This window comes from Antedon bifida, chromosome 1 (genome assembly GCF_963402885.1).
Source record: "Antedon bifida chromosome 1, ecAntBifi1.1, whole genome shotgun sequence".
Classification (NCBI taxonomy): domain Eukaryota; kingdom Metazoa; phylum Echinodermata; class Crinoidea; order Comatulida; family Antedonidae; genus Antedon; species Antedon bifida.
The window spans coordinates 31,766,286-31,789,268 of record NC_136226.1 but is presented as its reverse complement, the minus strand read 5'-3'; the positions used below and the strand labels follow the sequence as shown (position 1 = coordinate 31,789,268).

The window sequence follows — 22,983 nt, the reverse complement described above, 5'->3', positions numbered from 1 at the left end:
TTGGCGTGTGTCGTAATGATTGATGATTGGTTTATTTTTTGTCGGGAAAGGTAAAAATCACAATAGACCCGAGAAAAAAGGGAAAGTAGCGATGCCGCGGCCGTGTGGTAGTTGATAAAATTATTAAAATGGAGCTAACTTTAATGCAATTTAAACAGATTTTGATTGCTTTGTTTGCAAGTTTAATCGTTAAAGAATCTCAAGCAGATAGTAAGTATCACTCTCTTTTAATTTATTTAATTTCAAATAAGATCTGAGTATATGAAGTAGCCCGTTTCCGTTAGGCCTACATTGCGAGCTAGGCCCTAGTTAGTCTGAGCCAGGAGGCAGGTGAGAGGTTGCCCTACAGGTGGAATGTCAGGAAATGACTATTGTCAATTGAGAGGAAGTCTCGACTGATATGATGACATAAACAGCCTGGGCCTAGATTTTTTACATTTGAGGTAGATAGATTAATGTACATTCCACTAAACTTATTTTTAGAAAATTGTACAATTTGTAACAATTACAAAGCAAGTAAAACCAAAAACTTACAACTCGTATAAATTCGTAAGATCTAATATTAATAAAAGAAAAGGTTTGATCTGTCATTATTGATAACTTGAATAAAATAATCGAAGTCCGAAGTGGGTATGTTTATTATGCACAATTTGAAATTACGCAAGGATTTTATTGCGCAATTTGAATCAAAACACTCAATTGAAATTGTGAAGAAAATTTGAAACTGCGCAGTAAGTATTTCAGTACAGTATAAACACAGCTCGATAAAACCTTACTTAAGATATAATATCCATTCCTACATTGATAAATAATGCAAGTAATAATAATTAATAATAATATTATTTATTAATAATAAATTGTTAAAATAAAAAAAGATTTACATAATAATAATAATAAAAAAAACTTTATTTAATCACGGTAACACTTGTTCACCTCAATGGTGTTTTTCGACAAGGCCGTAAGACATTATACACTATTTAGCAATTAAACAATTAACAACAAGAGTTTATCTTGACAATGACAATGAAACTTAATACTAAAGATATTAATTAAATTATTAATAAGGATTTAACCAAAAACTGAAAATCTTAATTTACACATCTACATTAATATTAAATTACAGTATTAAAACAAATTAGAATTTTAAAATTTGTAAAATCCAAATCGTACAAAAGAGTGAACACCAAGATTAACATTAAGAAAGTAATTACTTACAAATAAATGCTCTAACATATTAACCTTATTGAATTGAAAATCTTAATACATTTCTGACATCATATAATTTGAACTATAGTATATTTAAATATAATATTAATCATACATTTTTTAATTTTAATTTAAAATTAAAAGATGTTTTTACATTTTTTATGTCATCACTTAGTTCATTCCATAATTTAGCACCTCTATAAGACAAGCTCCGTTTTTTATAGTCCGTTCTAGGTTTAGGTAGCATTAGTTGATCTTGAGATCTTGTGTCATAATGAATGACATGTATGTTTTTATAAGAAACGATAAATTAGAATGCAACATTAGCGATCCTCTCTTTTCTATAATTATTTAAATTTTACTGTTAATGCTACAACACTGTACTTTACTGTAAATACATATTTAATATAATTGAAAGAAATCCATAAAAGAGCACATTAAACTATGCAGCACCAGAGTACAGTTATTGATTTGTAAATTATTATAGCAAATTAAAATGATTATTCTGGATTATAATATTTGTTTTAGAATTATTGATCTGTAACAAAGCGCTAAAAGGCGCTTGATTCCCAGATAATCAATGTGAGTTGTGCTTACTGTGCGATCGCACTCAGCAACCAGACAGGTTAAACTTGTGTGATGTTGTGTGGGAGAGATCTGTTTCCAATTAATCTAAATATAGCAATGAAAGCTATTAGTATTCATTTCATTTGAGCTTGCTACTTACTTATCATTAAGTTGGTTCTTAACACATGGGACCAATAGAGTAACAGTGGGCGTAGGTTTATAATTAATCAACTTTTTTGAATTGAAGGAGAAAAAAATGTTGATTAATGTTCCTGTGTTAAATAATAATCAATTTCCAAAATATAATACATAATATAATTAAGACATTTTGAATTACCAATTATTGGGGATCCTGCACAGGTATAAATCTCTGTCTACACTATCAAACTTTATGTGACAAAAAATGTGATGTGCCCATATACTGTATAGACATGATGATGTCATATCACTACCATATTTAAGCATATCACTACCATATTTGGGCACATCACACTTTTTTTGTCAACCTAGTTTGATAGTGAACAACAGCCTCAATACTGGTAAGTCTTAATTTTAGCTGATAAAAGTAAAACCTTATTTATGACTTTAAACTGTTTTTTTTCCAATTATTGAATGATGATAATCAGACTCAGAGTGTAAGGATGTAGTTTCAGTGATTATATTTCTTGTTAATAGTCCATTTCCATCAAATATTGCTCATTTGAAATGTCAGATTAACATCAAAAACAAATTACTTACAGTACTGATCTCATTAATCTAAGAAGATACTAAAATCTCCTGTAACACATCATATTACCAAAATATTCTTTCAGTTTTTTAGTATTTTAAGAATATTCCGATTATTTGAACATTTTGAAAATTATTGTTATTTTCGATTTACTTCTAATGTACGCAGTACACAGCTTGACATCACGCACATCGTATGCAAGCATTTCATTCTAATACGCATTTTTTAAATATTTATCATACGTTTGCAGTTGGATTACAGTATGATCTCTTTGTTTGATTCATGTTTAATTTATCTTATCAAACTTATTTCAAATCTTTTAAATTTGTTATTAGTATTACTACTGTACCTGTAACAGTACTGTACAATGTTGGAAAGCATATCATTAATCTGACATAGACACAACACTTTAATATATTATATTAATGCTATTGTACTATACAGTACTGTATACTGACAAGGAATATAATAATATACATTACTGTATCTTGGTTGTGTGTACCTACAGTACAGTGTACAGTAGTAAAACAAGACTGTTTATTGTTGATAAAAAGTAATAGTACTGTGCTGTATGAAACCATCTATAGTACTTGTATGTATTTCAATAAATGCTGCTTTAATTTAAACATAAAATGAAACACAAAAATGAAATTGATTTTCAATAATTTAAATGGAAAGATAGCATAATGACTGCAAGGTGAAGAAAGCATCCATCCGTTACTAACTCTATTTGCCATGTCTGTCTGTCTGCTGCAGTATACAGTATTACTGTACTCTCACACCATGGGCTATAGCTCCATGCTCACACCATGCAAAATTAATGAATACAAGCTTCTTTCAAATAATAAATAATATGTCGTTTTGATACTTTTTAAGATTTTAACTAACATACTGTAGACATTTTTACAGTCCAGTACGTTTATACCATTTGTTTTGGGGTTTTTTTTCAAATTCAGAAAGGAATAGCTAAGACAGACAGTACAGTATACTACTTGTAAACTTTTAAATGTTCATACAATTACTGGCATTTTTTGTTAGTTTATTCCTGTTAATCCATTTCTGCAATTTCAAATGATTTACTGTAGAGAGACACACATCTATAAATTGTCATAAAATTTAACAAAGGCATCGTTTTATTCTTGAAACGAGACCCACTGAAAGTAGACATCAACTATATACACAAGAGAGTAGACCAATCAGTAAGGGCTCTGTTCTACCTTTGAATTACAGTGATGTGGTTTTCACAAGAAAATGGAACAATCTCTGTTCAAGCCACTAATGGGTTGTCAAAGAAAGGCCCCTCTGTGAAAAACTAGTCAGATTAAAACTGTACTGGTGGCTACGGCCCTGATATAGGTACCTGAATGTAGAAGGGGTTATGTACATCCATTTCAAATACAGTACTAGTAGTGTTTCAGTAAATAGTACTTCCCATAATATTCACCAGAATGTATTTACACTAACAAATAATTTCTTATAAATTATGTCAGGGTGAGTGTACTGTACTCCGTATTTAATATTCTTTTTTCTATTCTCTGGAGTGGCAGGTTTCCCACTGTTGTTGGATGTGAATGATACAGTATTTTTAAAATAAATTTGTTGGAAAAAAAAATTATACAGTAGAGTGTCTACACTATCAAAAAACAGTTGATTACACAAATATGGTAGTGATATGCCCAAATATGGTAGTGATATGCCCAAATATGTAGTGATATGACATCATCATGTCTATTTATGGGTACATCACAGTCAGACAGAGCTTCAGAGTACTATAGACTTAATACTGTACTGTAGGTAAATTTTTAATTTAAATATTTTAAGTTTTATTTTAAAATATTATTTCAATTTTTTTCTTTCAGCAACTTGCAATGCTCCACTTGGCATGCAAACTGGTGTTATATATCGTGACATGATCACCGCATCATCATCATTGTCATCGTTACGAGGGCCAGAGTACGCACGACTCCATTGGAAAGATGGTAAATGTACTTTATAACTACTGACATACAGTAGTAAAAATTGATTATACATAAAATTGCTTATATAGTTAGTTTATGTTGCTTTTTTCATTTAAATGTAAATTTCATTAAAAACCCTTTTTTGTATGATATACAGTAAAGAGTGGATACATCCAGTGACTACAGTAAAGCTCTGTCTATGTGATGTGCCCATATATGGACATGATGATGTCATATCACTACCATATTTGGGCATATCACTACCATATTTGGGCACATCACACTTTTTTTGTCAAACTAGTTTGATAGTGTAGACAGAGCTTTATATACTGTACTCTTTATGAAAATACCCATACTATGATAGTGCTACTTAATCTTAGTTCACACTTGGACACACAAGATAGGCGCAAGTTGACCAATTACAGGTGACAGTTTGGACGACACATTGTTTCATGATTGGTCAATTTACTTAAGCTTGACTTACGTCCTTGCATTGCGTCCAAGTGGGACCCAAGCTTTAATTAGTATCAGTATATAAGTACTGTATGTATAAATATCAATTCAAAATTGTCATCAAAGTAAGTTAATCATTTTGAGACTTGTAAGTTGTATTTATTTAAAAAAAATGTGTATGCTTATAATATATATTTGCAATTATCTAACTATTAGTAACAAATGATGGTAATTGATTAATATCGGTTAAATTAATAGTGCTATTTGTTAAATACAGAACATAATTATTAAATGAAATTGATGTAATTATTCATTTGGGATTCAAACTCAATTAATATGCATTCATTTTGTCAATAATCCAAATTATTGATTAACCTTGCATTATCATATTGTAAATGATTTCATTCATTACTTTGACATGAGTCACTGTGCCGCCGTTGTTCGTCCCTTTAACCAGCAGTATTCATTTTTTCCACTTTAGTTAGAAAATAATTATATGACGGAGTTGAAGTTCAATAGATTTTTGCTCATGGCCCAATGAAGACATTGCTCTAAAATTACATTTGTCTATTTTAAGAAATAATACATTTTAAACAGAGGCTTTTGACATTGAAAGCTCTGTCTACACTATCAAACTTTATGTGATCAAAAATGTGATGTGCCTAATCGACATGATGATGTCATATCACTACCATATTTGGGCATATCACTACCATGTTTGGGCACATCACACTTTTTTTCAAACAATTTTGATAGTGTAGACAGAGCTCAATATTTCTCTCAATCTCAAAATATAATTTGTACTTATTCATTCATCAGGAGAGGGAGGCTGGACTGCTGGCAGTGATGACAGCAACCAGTACTTGATGGTGGATCTTGGAGAAGTCAGTCGGATCACAGAAGTAGCTACGCAAGGACGATATGACAGTGAGGAATGGGTGACAGAGTATAAAATACTATACAGCAACAACACAGATGAGTCATCATTTAAAACATATATACAAAATGGAGTTGAACGGGTAATTTTATATGTTAACCTTTTTGTTTGTCAGTGTGAACTTGTACAGAATGTGCTATTCAATATTTACACTACAGCAGTAATAACCCTTAGTGTCTGTCATTCAAGTTTCCATTCATTGTACTATCATTGTCCAATTGTTTAATACTCAACTCTTCCAATACCGGACACCTTTAGGCTGGCCAAATATGTCTGGTTTTCCAGAAAGTCTGGTATTCGGAATGTGTTTCTATTAGGAAAAAGTGAATTTGGGACCTTTTGGTAACTGAGAAAAGTCTGGTATTAGGAGAGTTTCCGGTTTTTAAAGAGTCCGGTATCGGAAGAGTCGGCTGTATTCTTTTTTTTGTTGTTGTAAGCTTGTAGAAATAATTGGCCATCCATCCCTTTTATGAAATACTGTATTTTAATTCTGCTAAATCCTAAGCACTAAATTGAAGAAAAAAGTAAATTTTCTATAGCCAACCTCCTATTCAACCACCTCTCCCCCTCCCCCTCCCACACACACACACACACAAAATAAAAACCCTGTAAAAATTATAATAAACAAATATTATATTAAACTGTAGCAAAATAAATAGCACTGTATGTACTTTAAACACCTTCTTTGTAATACACACTACAGTATATTCCTCACTGACTGTTTTGTTACAAATAGCACCATAGTTCCTAATTATTCAAATATTACATAATTTATTCATAGATTTCAACAACAGAAATACAATTACAATTTCACAATCACCAATTCAAATGCAACGTCTCAAGGATACCACTTTGACATTCACTCATTTTTCACTTAAATGTTTTTCATCAAAATAATCGATATTATTGACTGTTTTGAGAATTAAAGTGATCAAGCATTGTTTACTACAGGGTACTACATGATTACATTCCTTGATTTAATACAAATAATGCTGTAGGATTTATTTTACTCGCAAACTTGATTTTGTAGTAATAAAAAATAAAATTAAACTTTTTGACTTTATTTGGACTAAGATGAATTTTTGATCACAAAGGATACAATTCAATAGCTTGTACCTGCCCATAAACAAAATTAATAACTGTAAAGCTCTGTCTACACTATCAAACTCTAGTTTGACAAAAAAAGGTGTGATGTGCCCAAATATGGTAGTGATATGTCTATATGGGCACATCACATTTTTTATCACATAAAGTAATAACAAAATAAGATACTGATAGTGTAAACAGAAATTAAATCTTGTGTGTGTCTCTCTGACATAATTATACTGTACTATTCAGACTATAATTTTTAATGAATTCACATAAACAGTGCAGTTTGCTAAATTTAAATTCAAATTTAAAACTGCGCCGAAATGCAGATTACCACAATCACTTGTCACATTATGCATCCTGCACAGTTATTCATAATGTTTCTAGGTAAAAAGGTTTATGGTAATAGAAACTGATCCTACAGCTCTGTCTACACTATCAAACTTGATGTGACAAATAAATGTGATGTGCCCATATCAGACATGATGACGTGATATCACTACCATATTTTAAACATATCACTACCATATTTAAGCATATCACTACCATATTTGGGCACATCACACTTTTTTTGTCAAACTAGTTTGATAGTGTAGACGGAGCTTAAGACATTGGAAAGTGAAAGTGCCATTAAAGTATTACCCTTTGAAACTACAAGTAACAGTTGAATAGCTTAGACCTAGTTTCTGTTGCCTTGGAGGGAAATGGTCCATTCACTAAACCAAATGTCATTACAGACTTAGAGGATTGCATTCATTCTCGGCAAAATTAACTGTCAGCTTTTCATGAAGTCAATTATCTTTCGCAAATTGTCTTGGCAATTTAAATATCGGTTGATGTTTTCAACCTTGAACGTTTATTGAAAATCCATTATATTGTGCTATAAATATCAAGATACAGTATACTATACATATTATACATATACATACAGATATATATATCGTACATATAAGAAAGCATTTGAAGTACTGTACTACTATTAAGTTACTCTGCAGAGGCTGATCCAGGATGAGTATTAAGCTCTGCCTACACTATTAAACTTTATGTGACAAAAAAAGTGTGATGTGCCCATATATGGACATGATGATGTCATATCGCTACCATATTTAAGCATATCACTACCATATTTGGGCATATCACACTTTTTTGTCAAACTAGTTTGATAGTGTAGACAGATCTTTAGTGTTACTGTTAGGGCAACAAACTTCTCCCTTATGACACCTAAAACAAAATTGTGAATGAATAATTGTAAAGCGCCAAATTCCAACAAATGGATCATTGCTCATGGCGCTGTGGACTCTGATGTTACACTTTTCAACTACATGCTTCTCCCATAAGGGTCACATCAAGTCAGTGCAGCCACTATAAGGCACTCTCTCATCTGTCCATGACACAGTGGCTGATTGTGAACTAGTACACAAGAGTAATGTATGTACACTGGACCTACGGTTTATAGTCCTTATCCGAGAAGACTAGTTCTACCACCAGAACCATGGAGCGAGTGAGCCTCGAACCCTTGCTGATGTTGTGGCTAGATTCCGGCTCCACTGTCTTGACTGTTTGACCACTCACTCACTTTTTTATAACTATTTGACAGACTTAGACTTGGTATATGAAGCTTGTAATTGAAAAGTATTTGACATTTGTAAAAGCTTATTAATTAAACAGCATCATTGGAATTTTTATTAACATTTCTGCCTGCATTGTCATTCTCATTTTTATTTCTCTCATTCCATGAACTTTTAAATAATGATAAACTTGTTTTTCTTTTAGAAATTTCATGGTAATTCTGATAGTGACAGCGTGAACAGAAACAAATTAAATCCAGTAATTATCGCTCGATATGTACGACTTAATCCAATCTTAAAGAAGAACCGGTTTTCAATGCGTGTTGAATTTTATGGATGTTTAGCTGGTAAGTAACACACTTTTTACTATTTTACTTATTTTTAGATTTTTGTTTTGTTTTATGACAAACAATTTCACTACTGTTAGCTATTTTTAGTGAAATTAATATGTTGAATTTTATGGATGTTTAGCTGGTAAAGTAACACTTTTTACAATTTTTATTCACATTATTTTAGATTTTTTTGGTTTTTATGATATAAACAATTTCACTGCTAGTAGCTATTTTTAGAGAAAGTAATATGATCTGTAACTGTCTATTAAGAATGCATTGTGTAGGGAATATCTTCTTTTTTTAGCAGATTTAATATCAATATCAAATAACAAGCAGGATGTTTTACATTTTTTCAGTTCTTCCTCTGTTGTGTTGAATTCTTCAATAGATCATCAATTTTTTAAAGATGTATTGTCCCCCAAAAACATGAAAATGAAGATTAATAAAATCAGACTTTAATAGGCCATTTTGAAATTTTAAAAAAGTTATTCATTTCTGTCAAAAAAAAATTATTATTATTATTTCGCTTATAAAAAGACAAATGAAAAACGCAGACAATTTAACTATTTTTTGCTTTTTAAATTACATTTTTTCAGGTAAATCATTTTTTTTTGCATCCAGTTTTTGGTCAAAGTGAATAACTATTACGTGACATTAAAATGGCATATTCACCAACAAATTTGAACAAAAAAAAATTTTTTTAGGGGGACAATATATCTTTAAATAAGATTGGAAAATGTGTTATATATTGAAGATTAGTTTAAATACATAGAGTTAGTTTATACTAATCCCATGCTGGAGTATATTATAATCCCACCCCCTAATTGAATATTTTTAGATTCAAGTGTTGCGTCATTCGATGGAACAAACTATATATCATACAACGTGGAGAAAGGAAGATATCGTATAGACAAGACCGAATGGCATGTTACGTTTAGATTCCGAACCACTGAAGCGAACGGTGTGATTATGGCTGGGTACGGCACCCAGAGTGACTACCTCGTCTTCCAGCTTGTCAGAGGACAGCTCATGGTTAATCTCAACTTAGGTAGGTTTTATTTATCCTATAGAACATGGCCAATTTTTAACATTTTCTGTCATAAACTCTGGTTGATTATTTAAATAATAATAAATAGATCATGCTTGCTGATGAAATGATATCTAAATTAAATAGTATTTTAGTTGATGAATCTCATATTCTCAAAAATAAGTTAGTAGTTACCAGATCTGGAAGATTAACAACAATTCCAGTTAAAACAAATAGACATAAATTTTCATTCTTACCTAGCACTATTAGACTACACAACAATGAGTTTCAAAGATAGGTCATTAGGTCTGTTGTATTTTATATTGCTTGATCAGTAGTTGTTGTTGTTGTTAGTTCCAAGTTGATCACGAATGTAAATATTATGTTTATTGTTTTGCTTGTGTTTTTGAATACAATAAGTCTAGAAATAGACTTTAAGCAGAGACCGCCATTAACAAAATAGAAATAGAAAATTACAGTACAATGAAATTACTGTACAGTACAATAATTTTATTTTTATTCAATACAAAGACAAAACAAATATAAAAGGCAAGGAAAGACCAAAACAAGCACCTATGCTAGTTGGTTGAACCAAAACAGAGCACAGCAATAAAAAAAAATTTACAAAATTACATTCTATAAATCAATTAAAGTATCTACAAGAAAGCGACTAACAACACACATTTTCAACATCAAATATAGTATATATATCAAAAATGTAAACACTGTAGAAAGTATTTAGTATTCTTTGGTATTTAATACCTGACATGCTTAAACATGTTTTACTATGTAAAATGCTTCACATAGGTACATACCACATTCATTTGAATTGCGTCATTATGTCATCTTACAAACATCACACAATATCAGCAGCTCATTATTTCAGCCTCGTTAGTTGCATTATATGATGTCTATAATAAGAAAAGATCAATGCATGCAAATTGTATTTCACAATATTTTTGTATAAATTGACTATTGTCAGGAGAAAACAACTGAATCTATGAAATATTTTGCGATGATATTATATTAAAATTAAACTTTATCCTTCACAAAAGCAGGTCGTTACAGTAAGTTTATTGTCAAGAGAAATAAACATTAATTCCAATAAGCTATCGGATAATTATCATTTTCTTTATTTCTAATAATAAATATTGCTTTTGTAACCTGAACTTCATATAAAGCTCTGTTTACACTAGTTTGACTAAAAAAATGTGATGTACTGTACCCAAATATGGTAGTGATATTCCCAAAAATGGTAGTGATATGATGTCATCATGTCCATATATAGACATTTTTTTGTCACATAAAGTTCGATAGTGCAGGCAGAGCTTTAGAAATGTTGATCAAACAACACCATTACGTTCATCATGCCTATTAATTAAAGTGTAAACAAAGTCATGTAGTAAATTCCTGTAACATTTTCATCTTTTAGGAAGTACGACTGACGAAGCGGGTGATACCACTTTGTTAATAGGTGGACTACTTGATGATAATCAATGGCATCGTGTAAAGTATTACCGTAAAAGACGGGCCATTCAGGTTGATCTCGACTCCATTCACATCCATGGTCATAGTAATGGAATATTCTCACGGATTGACCTTGATAGAGAAGTATGTTAGTTTTTTGGTGTAACTTTTATAAATAAAAAAAATTAAAACAACTAAACAGATATAAATGAACTACCACTGAAAAAGTATAATGTATTGCTAGCGACCATATCTAGTCAAGAGATATAGCTGAAGACCGTAAGCAATGGTATGACCTCTATTAAAGGACCCTGTTGACCTTCGTGTCAGACAGACGATTTTTTTTTTTGAACTAAGAGACTCTGTACCCATATAATAAATTAATATGGATTTACAGTGTTTGGGAAGTTTATATATATTGCTAACAATTTCTAAAATAAATTGAAATAAAACTCAAAAATCTAAATTTAGATAACCTTCGGCGGGACACCAGACTTTTACAGACCTGGGATCTACCGAGAGGATGGCATGCCAGACCAGAACTTCAAGGGCTGTTTACAAAATATGAATTTCAATAGCGAATTTGACGTGATTGGCACAGTTCAAATGGAGCCGGATAACCCACGTCTTAAAGTGCATAATGGACAGACCTTCTCATGTACCAGCGAGGTCATGGTACCTGCATCATTCCCAACTCATGAGTCAAGACTGGTTCTTGACAACGATGGCGACCTCACGTAAGTATATTACAGGATTTTGAAAATTGAAATTCTCACAATTTTACATTTTCCTGTTTATATTATTTATCAAAAACATAATAATAATACCAAGGCGTTAGTTTATTAGTATCTTTCGGTAGTCTATTACGTGCCTAGTTTACGTGGATAAACAGAAATTGGCCTATTCTCTCCAGGAAGAGAGCTTAACTTGAATGTATACAATTTTATGAAACACCCCTATCAGATAATGGTACATTCCATCTTTTGGTATTTATTGTTCTTTTTCAGTGTGAGTTTTAAGTTCAGGACATATGAAACAAGGGGAGTCCTTATGTACAATGAGCTGTTTAGTGGTGAAGCATTCCAAGTTCTCATTCAAGAGGGCGTTCTCAAGATCCAGATTGGTGATGAAGCCAACGGCATTCCAATATACAGTGATGGTCAGTTAAATACTCAAAAGCATTGTTGACAACTAAAGCTCTGTCTACACTATCAAACTAGTTTGATTTATATTCTAGTTTGATTTATATTCTAGTTTGACAAAAAAAAAAGTGTGATGTGCCCAAATATGGTAGTGATATGCATAAATATGGTAGTGCTATGACATCATCATGTCCATATATGGGCACATCACATTTTTGTTGTCATATAAAGTTTGAAAGAGTAGATAGAGGTTTAGGTTTAGGTTACAAATAGTACACGTCCTGGCTCAATCACCCCTTGTCACAATTACTACAATAATCTAGCATTATGTAGTTACTAATGCTTGGTTCCCACTAGAGGTGTAACGCAATGTAAGTGAGTTGACCAATCACAAGGAACTGTCACAGTTTTCATATTGAATAAATGAACATGTATTTGTATTTAGGTGCTGCTATTAATGACGGATTATGGCACAGTGTTGAGGTGAAGATGGTAAACGACGACGTTCAATTTATGGTGGATGACTTCCGTACCAGTACCCAAGTCTCTATAACACCTATGAATAGATATTATTTTGGAAGTGGTAAATATTTTCTATTATTTTTCTATATCATGCCTGAATTTTCATGAATTTTGTAAAAGTTAAAATTACCATAGCATTGTCAAAGCACATAAGATTGAGATTCATTGGCGAAATTCTTCATTTTTCCTCTTTTGTGCTTTCCTGGCAGCTAGTGACTGATTTTATATTTTTGTCATGTCATGTTTGTTTAATTTGTATTATATTTTGTAAAATGTATCATTTGCCTGTATAAATAATAATAATAACATGCTAACAAATGGAATAAATAAGAATTTATTTTCAACCAATCAAATCCACTGTTCTTGCAGGTAAGGATGAAAATAGTCTTGGTTTCCTGGGCTGTATGTTGGATCTTATGATTGGTGGTAGCATGATTAACTTCCAAGCGTTGACATCTGTTCAGAATGAAGGGGTAGAGATCAACACATGTGGAATGGTTGACTGGTAAGTCTAAAACAAGTAACATAAAACTTTTAAGCTCTGTCTACACTATCAAACTATGTGTGATGTGCGTATATATGGACATGATAATGTCATATCACTACCATACTTGGACATATCACTACCATATTTGGGCACATCACACTTTTTTGTCAAACTAGTTTGATAGTGTAGGCAGAGCTTTAGAAGATTGAATATGGGTTGAGGGGACCTCCCTGAGAGATTTAGAGGGCTATCCCTGGTAGTATGCAATTATTGTGTTTGTTCATCCTGTATGATATAAAAATAAATAAAATCAATTTCTGTTGTTTACAGGTGTAGCCCCAATCCGTGTGAGCATGGTGGTGTCTGCCAGGCATCATGGGCTGGATTCAGCTGTAATTGCCCCTCCGGTTATGTTGGCAGTACCTGTCACAGAGGTAAATTTATGGAATTTTAGCTTTTTTGTTACTTAATTATGTGATAAAACATTCTGGCATGTTTTTGTGATTCATTGAATACAAATACACAATTTAATGACAAGTTTTTTTCAGTGTAAGTTTTAAAATTGTATTACAGCTCTTTGGAAGAGGTCATGTGCAGAAGTACAACGTACGTCAGGCAGTAGTGGCACCCAGTTGATTGATGTTGATGGCAGTGGGCCTCTTGAACCTTTCTTGGTTACATGCATTTTTGAAGGTATATAGATATTACCAAAGTTGTGAGGCATTTGATGAATAGGAAAACTGCCTTAAAATACCATGACAATTACATTTATGCACTGACATAATAATAGTGAAATGTTGATATGTTGGATATTCCGACATTAATCATTGTCATCATTAATCAATCTCATGATTACAACAGTTTCAATTCTAGTTCACCAGAATCTGTGTCAATCACATTTAACATGTTCATTACTTTCGTTTTGTTCATTACTTATGTTCATCACTTATACCTGATCACAATTGTTAATTTCTTCAGATGACATGGTTTGGACAGAGTTGAACCACAATTCGGAAGCTGAGATCCAAGTCATGGGATCAGCGGAAGCTGGCTCGTACAAACGTGAAATTGACTACAACGGCGTGAACATGGATCAGATACGACAGATGGTGTCTGAGGCTGAAGATTGCGAACAGTATATTAAATATAGATGTAAACGAGCAAGGTTGCTTAATTCCCCAAGTAAGTACAAGTGTAGAGTGAAACATACCAAACTAAAGCTCTGTCCACACAATCAAACTTTATGTAACACACTGGAAACATACAATAAACAAGTTACAAACATTTTTAAAATTGTACTGGTACCTTGTAGTGGCTGAATACTGCATGTTTTTATAATTCAAATTCAATAAACATTTATTTCATATCAAATACCATACAAATAATACAGAGCATAATATGAGGACCAACCTAGAAGTAAACTTGATTCTTATTTTAATTTGTTTGTTCATAATTGCTTTCAGATGGACCTCAGTATGGTTGGTGGGTGTCTAGCACCGGAGAGAAGATGGACTATTGGGGAGGTGCTGGCCCAGGCACTAGGAAGGTATAATAAGCCTACTGAAATCTATTCAAAATATTTTCTTTCTATATCTAATGTTCAATTGATTATTTTTCACGTCACTGTGTCTGTTAAGCAATGTCTACACTATCAAAAATGTGATGTGCCCATATATGGACATGATGATGTCATATCACTACCATATTTAGGCACATCACACTTTTTTTGTCAAACTAGTTTGATAGTGTAGACAGATCTTTATGGACTCGGATCTCAAATACTATTTCCATCAATCAAATTTGAATAAATTTTGTTTCAGTGCGCTTGTGGAATTGAAGGAGACTGTGACAGCTCTGATAAGTGGTGTAATTGTGACATTAATGATGCAAGTGAAAGAGAGGATTCCGGTCTTTTGACTCAGAAACCATTCCTACCTGTTGCACAGCTTAGGTTCGGTGGCTTGGAGGGCGATCAGTCTTTAGCTTTCCACACACTCGATCCTCTGCGTTGTAATGGTGAAAGTAAGAATTATTTTGTTACTTAAGCTCTGTCTAACACTATCAAACTTTATGTGACAAAACAATGTGATGTGCCCATATATGGACATGATGATGTCATATCACTGCCATATTTGGGCACATCACACTTTTTTTTGTCAAACTAGTTTGATAGTGTAGACAGAGCTTTAGATTTGCTATGTAATTCAATGGGTTAATGGAAATATTGCATATTAACAAATAGTGTGAAGTTTCCTTTATGTCTGGTGTTTTACTGTAGATTTTGTAAATTTTAGTCTAACCAATTTCAGTATATTTGTCTATATTATTTTTCAATTTTAGTCTTTTTTTGGATATAACATATTTACCTATGCAGTACCATCAATTGTGTTTACTTTTGGTTTATATCTACTATATGTACTGTATATTATACTAATAATTACAAATTTGATAAATTGTGATGTAATGCTTTGTTTTACCATTTGAATTCTTACTAGATAATATTTAAAACCTATTGTTTCTTCAGTTCAAAATGCTGTTTCATTTCGAGATCCACAAGCAAATCTAAAGTTTGAAATTGAACTCACCGTTGAGAGTGGATTTGACGTTTATCTTGAATTCAAAACAACAGTGTATCCCGTTGTCTTACTTCATGCTATTCACAAAGCTAAGGTAGATTACTTAAAGTTGGAATTAACTAGCGACAGAGAGATGTTGTTTACTCTCGACTACGGCGCGGGGATGAACTCCATACGGACGTCCACCGTTGAAGAACTGACGGATAATAAATGGCATCGTGTTTTTATCGAGATGGACCCGCTGGAGATGTTTATGGAAATAGATGGCGCTAATGGTAAAACGCAATCAATGCCGTATGACGATCGTAACGTACACTTTAATCTGCATCGTAGTACTCTATTTGTAGGTATGTTAATTTTATTATTTTTATTCATTTTAATCATTCATTGTCTAAAAGAAATTTTAATTTTTATGATAATGAATATTGTGTTATCTATTAGTTAAAAATAAACAATACTCAAGTTGATCCATAATTCTAGTGTATTTATTTGCATTCATTCAAAATGTCCGACCAAACATGAGGTCATCTCCAAGTAACCCATAATGCATTACATTATCATCCATCATAGTCTCACTATCCAGACATTTCATTTTACTAATAACTTAAAGAAATTGGAGGAGCCTAAATGAAAGCATAGCTTGATAGTGAATAGGCTCGTCAAAACAAACAAAAATATAAATAATATTACAAAAGTAGAAACTCCAACAACAACAACAACAACACAGACTTAAAATAATATACAATTAACACTTTTTTTGTAGGTTCAACAGCCAGTCAGACCGAAGGCTATGTTGGATGTATGCGCACATTGCGTATGAACGGTAAAACAATGGACATGGTTGTAGCATCCAGGAATGCGTATTACGTTGTGGAAGGATGCACTGGCCACTGTGATGCCAAACCTTGTATGAATGGTGGCGTGTGTGTGGAGATGTATTCTAGCTTTGAGTGTGACTGTGATAAGACTGCTTATGCTGGAAGAATATGCACTCAAGGTATAGCTAAATAAGCTGTGAAATCTAATGAAAAGAAAAAAAGTGTGATGTACCTTAATATGGTAGTGATATGCCTTAATATGATAGTGATATGCCTTAATATGGTAGTGATATGCCTTAATATGGTAGTGATATGCCTTTATATTTTAGTGATATGCCTTTATATGGTAGTGATATGCCTTAATATGGTAGTGATATGCCTTAATATGGTAGTGATATGCCTTAATATGGTAGTGATATGCCTTAATATGGTAGTGATATGCCTTAATATGGTGGTGATATGCCTTAATATGGTAGTAATATGCCTTAATATGGTAGTGATATGCCTTAATATGATGTGATATTAATGTCATAAAATAAAAACATTAATGTTTCAGAGGTTGGGGTTGACCTTTCCGATAACTCTGAGGTCAGTTACATGATACCAAGCCAAGACTCGTTAGATACAGAGAAGGACGTCATCCAGGCTGGCTTCTCAACCACACAGAATACAGAGGGACGTATCCTTCGTGTTGATTCAAGTACAGGCGAAAGTTACATGGAGATCAAACTAAATTCAGAAGGTATTTTAACTTGCTTTTATCTTGAAATCAACGTAAATCAAATCATTCAAATATGATGTTAACATTCAAATTTTTATTTCTGGATTACCAAAACATGAGGAATGTAAAGATGCCATTGTTTTTACTGATGGACCAAGTTACCCTGTCACTAAATATACAATTTAGATTGTGTATTGTACTGATAAATATAGGTCATGTATTCAAAGTTCAATTACTGAATGAAAAGGGAGGTTAGAGAACTAAATTTGTCTAATTTAAGAAAATACTACTGCATTTAAAAGTCCCTTCATTATATTATATTTCTAATTCGTTGTAAATAAATTCTGATTTATTATCTGATTTCCTTCCCTAGGTGCAATTCAGTTCAGCTTTGTTTCTGGCAGTGATTCATGGGAGATTACGGAAGATGTCGGAAGCTACGCAGATGGTAACCATCATGTAGTCATGGTAACACGAGAAGGCAATGAATTTTCAATGATGGTGAGTATTAACGAAGAAGAGAAGTGGTATTAAGTCATTTGGTTAGAATTATTAAGTCCGCGAAAATTGTCAGTAAAAGAAAACGTGGATCCAAGACCAATACACTATGTTTACTGTATTACCGTATAAATGTTCATGTATTATATTGTAGTTCATGTGTTTATTTGATTTTTACAGATTGATGAAACATCACCACAGATGCAGTCCTTCAAACTCACAGACACCACATTTAGAAGTCCATCTATGATCTCAATAGGCAGCCCAGGTTAGTTGACTTCTCATTTATTTGTTTGTTTATTTTGTTTGTTTATATATTTAGTTAAATTGCCATGGATAACCATAAGCGAATTCATTCACTATCCTTCTTAAAGTTGGTAATCCTGTTCATAAGACAAACATACACACAAGATGCTCTACATAAACTAAGTCTTATTACATAACAAATCATAATTTTTTATTTTTTTCTCGTTGCTGTTATGGTTGAATTCACTTTTGTTTTCCTACAGATGGAAATGATAAATTCATAGGCTGCATCTCTAGGGTTCGTTTCAACAACTTCTATCCTCTGAAGATGTTTGACCCCGGTAACCAACCACCTGAAATTACCATGCGAGGTGTGGTAGTTGAGTCAAGTTGCGGAGTTGAAGGAGCAACGCTGCCCCCAACTACTAGATTACCATACCCTGATGTTACTTACCAAATGTATAGTACACAAGAACCAGCTCAGCCTTCTGTAGCTGCAATCAAAACAACTGGAGATAAAGCATCTATAGCATGTAAGTTATTGTGTGATTTATTCAAGTATAGTCCCATGCTTGATTCAAGTGTAGTTCCATGCTTGATTCAAGTATACTCTAGTTGCATGCTTGATTCAAGTATAGTCCCATGCTTGAATCAAGTATTGTCCCATGCTTGATTCAAGTATAGTTCCATGGTTGATTCAAGTATAGTCCCATGCTTGATTCAAGTATAGTCGCAAGCTTCATTCAAGTGTAGTCCCATGCTTCATTCAACTACAGTCCCACTCTCAACCCAGATATTTCTATAGCCAAAACAAATATTATATATATTATATTATCTGTCTATCTTATATTCTAGTTTGACAAAAAAAGTGTGATTTACCCAAATATGGTAGTGATATGACATCACCATGCACATCACATTTTTTGTCACATCAAGTTTGATAGTGTAGACAGAGCTTAATAGTTATGGTTTAAAACAGTAACTAGTATGTAATGTGAGAACTCGGCTAGAATTTGTAATTCATTCCTCGATTACTGGCCAAAAAGAATAACAACATTCAATATTATACTATAATTAAATTAAATATACTTTTTTCTTATTTCAGTTGTTATACTAGTATTATTCATCGCGCTGTTTGTAATGCTTTTTATCATTGGTCGTTACATGAACCGACACGGTGGAGAATATCACACAAATGAAGATAAAGGGGTAGCAGAAGCAGAGGATGCCGACGCAGCTGTGAGGGCGTCTGACCCAAACCATCAATCAGATCGCAAGGAATGGTACTTATAGAATTGGTAATACAGGGAATACTTAGGGAAAAACAAGCTTGAAAAAAAAATAGGGACAAGCTTGAAAAAAAAATAGGGACAAGCTTGAAAAAAAAATAGGGACAAGCTTGAAAAAAAATAGGGACAAGCTTGAAAAAACATAGGGACAAACTTGGAAAAAAAGGGACAAGCTTGAAAAAAAAAGGACAAGTTTTACGCTCTGTCTACACTATCAAACTAGTTTGACAAAAAAAGTGTGATGTGACCATATAGGGTAGCGATATGACATCATCATGTCTCTATATATGAGCACATCACACTTTATTTGTCACATAAAGTTTGATAGTGTAGACAGAGCTTTATGCTTGGTAACAATATCCTGAGGAGAAGGCCCGTCATCAGGAACAGTATTTCAGATACCCATAACAAGTTTATATTTGTTAATAATATGAGCACACTCATAGATAATTGTATATTTTTTATAACTTTTTCTCATGTGGGTTAGCGTTCTGACATCTGTACGCCTCAATACACAATAAACTGGCTTATTAACAAATCTTACTTAACATTTTAGCAATTTGAATTATTTATCTTATTTACAATATTTTATATCTATATTTTCATTCTTCCAAAGGACAATTATTTATATTGTATGTTCTAGTAAATACTTAACATCTTTTAAATGTGGTAATTGGTATACAGTGTTGTTTATCTTTATTGGATACAGTGTTTTTTATCTTTATTGGATACAGTGTTGTTTATTTTTAAGTTTTATAGCTGTTTTATTCAGATGGACCAAACATATACTAACATGTTTTTAATTTATTAATAGTCTAGTAATCTCTAAAGAGTGCCACTGTTGTAAAAGTGAAGTTTTCCAATAAATTATTATTGTTTTAAGAGTGCTGAATTAGAAAAGAAAAATATCAAATTCCAGTTTAAAAAATTAAGTTGCACCATTATATAATAATAATAATAATAATAAATGAAAACTTATATAGCGCCGGTATCCTCCACCCATGTGGCGCTCATGGCGCTTTGTGCATTAACAACGTGCGAGAACATCAGCGAATAGCGACGTCTTTAGGTTGGAATAATAATAATAATAAGGAATAAAACAAGAAAATTACATTAAAACATTTTAAGATTTGTTTACACATCAAACTTTATGTGACAAAAAATGCGATGTGCTCATATATGGACATGATGATGTCATATCACTACCATATTTGGGTATATCACTACCATATTTGGGCACATTACACTTTTTTTGTCGAACTAGTTTGATAGTGTAGACAGAGCTTAAGGTTGAATTATATGTCTTAATTTTTCTAGAACTGAAATAAATTTTGCCAAAAGACTATTTTCTGGGCAAAATCAGCTTGACAGAAAATTCATAAAAATATAAAGTAAATATAGATTTTTAAGAATGTTTTTGTACAAAAAAAATTATGATAGACCTTTAAATGAGAATTTTCCATTTTTACAATATTTTAAACAAAAAGCGGACATTTGTCATTTAGTCAAGAGGCTTTTATGATATTTTATTTGTAAAGATGTAAAATATTAAGAATGTATGTGTACACATTTGCACTGAAATTTAAAATGTAGATATTTTGTTCGCAACCTTAAATAGTGGTTAAGTACCATCTATGCTGTGCAAGTAGTAATAGCTTACTCCATTTTGTTTATATCACATTTTCAAGTCGCTTTCACACTGAGAATTCCACTGCAAATTTGATGCTACCGGCTGAAACATAAGTAGCTCATTGAAACGAAAGTGAATTTTGGTCCTTTATTTCAGTGTTATTTTCTTTGTATTTATATTTTTGTATATTATTCAGAACAAATTTTGAATCCAAGAAAAGAAATTGGTGCAAAAATGAAGATAACTAATTTGAACAATAAGATAAACTGATTATTATTTATTGGGTTAAGAACAGTTTCAGATGAAAACAAAATGCAGTACTAAATGAAGAGACCACATTTTGTATAAATTACCCAAATGGTTTTGTGGGCCTTTAAAATTTCTGCTTTTTAAATAATAGTTACCTATGTAGAATTTCCATTAGTTTTAATGTAGGGAAAGAAATATAAAATCATTGCAATTTATTTATGAATGAGATTTTATTGACTTGGATTTTGTACATTTTTGTGTCGCACTAATAACTTATTTGTATTTGCAATATGAACTTTGACCTTGATAATTACATGCAAATAATGTATTTCTATGCCTTGTGTAGTAGTTTCCTCTTGTAGTCTTGTAAGCATGCATAACAATATTTGAAACGGTATAATTTTTGTTTTCTACAATATTTATAATAAGATTGTGTACGTTGACATTATTGTTTGTAAAGTATTATACTACTGTATAAATATGCACAATTGTTTGTGATGCAGATATTCCATAATGGTTGGTTAAGCTCTGTCTACACTATCAAACTTTATGTGACAAATGTGATATGCCCATATATGGACATGATAATGTCGTATCACTGCCATATTTGGGCACATCACACTTTTTTGTCAAACTAGTTTGATAGTGTTTTAATGTACTTGGTTGCTTTTGATGATTGATGATCATAAAGTGACTCTGTGTAGACACCTGTGTTGACACCTGTGTGTTAATTAGATCACTGATTTTAATTACACATTCTTATCTATTGAAACTATGTATGTTATCACATTATATGATAATGTTGTTACTATTTCAAAGTACAGATCATATACCGTACTCTATTTTCGTTTATACAAATTGTATTTAATCCAGCAGCCGTCCCGACTATACCATTTTATTGAAGGGGTGGTTGTCTTCGTTAACATTCACACTGTAAAGTATATTAGTGCAATTGAGTGGACACCTTAACTTGCTTTTGATTCCATAACAGTATTGTAAGATTAACCTGCTTTAAATAATGTTTTTATATAATAATGGTGACTTGGGGAGTCTTGTATAGAAATGTAGATTGGATAACTAAACTGTACATATACATCTTTTATTCTGCAACATGTTCATTGTTGCTATGAATATATATTTTCTTAATGTTGAGTGGTAGACTAGAATGCAGTTGTTGTAGCACCTCCAGGGAGTTGTTCTTTTTAACATTAAACTTGATTTTTAATAAAATAGCCTTTATTGTCATTATTTATTTGTAAATACAGTATTATATTAGATGCTTATTTTTGTACAATCAAGTCAGACATCATTTTCAAGGCAAAATTAAAATTTGGACCAAAAGCGTGGTTCTATGATGATTTCACCCCAGCAGTTAGCACAATAAAACAATGTGACATCATTAATAAAGTTTCACCATTTCTTGAAAACCAATAAGCATGGCCTGTTAGTACAGACGTATATGATAGGTATACAA

General features: G+C 32.0%; 1 protein-coding gene across 1 annotated transcript; it reads left to right on the top strand.

Annotated features, from left to right (window-relative positions):
* Positions 1-81: 81 nt before the first annotated feature.
* LOC144850472 (neurexin-4-like) lies at positions 82-21,542 on the top strand. The gene is made up of 22 exons (XM_078707756.1): positions 82-210; positions 4,360-4,479; positions 5,731-5,930; positions 8,711-8,852; positions 9,676-9,885; positions 11,297-11,475; positions 11,803-12,068; positions 12,339-12,490; positions 12,919-13,056; positions 13,365-13,500; positions 13,813-13,916; positions 14,056-14,175; positions 14,461-14,664; positions 14,946-15,028; positions 15,303-15,504; positions 16,007-16,405; positions 16,822-17,055; positions 17,433-17,618; positions 17,971-18,098; positions 18,276-18,363; positions 18,605-18,874; positions 19,447-21,542. Exons 1-22 carry the CDS (start codon positions 129-131, stop codon positions 19,632-19,634), a joined length of 3,831 nt encoding a protein of 1,276 aa, XP_078563882.1. The 5' UTR covers positions 82-128; the 3' UTR covers positions 19,635-21,542.
* The last annotated feature ends 1,441 nt before the right edge of the window (positions 21,543-22,983 follow it).

What these genes read in the sequence shown, in the direction of transcription:
- LOC144850472 (XM_078707756.1), top strand. Translation starts at nt 129, where the DNA reads ATGGAGCTAACTTTAATGCAATTTAAACAGATTTTGATTGCTTTGTTT. An exon ending in TACAAAATGGAGTTGAACGG is followed by an intron (nt 5,931 to 8,710) that starts GTAATTTTATAT and finishes TTTTTCTTTTAG; the next exon opens with AAATTTCATGGTAATTCTGA. An exon ending in TCTGCGTTGTAATGGTGAAA is followed by an intron (nt 15,505 to 16,006) that starts GTAAGAATTATT and finishes TTGTTTCTTCAG; the next exon opens with TTCAAAATGCTGTTTCATTT.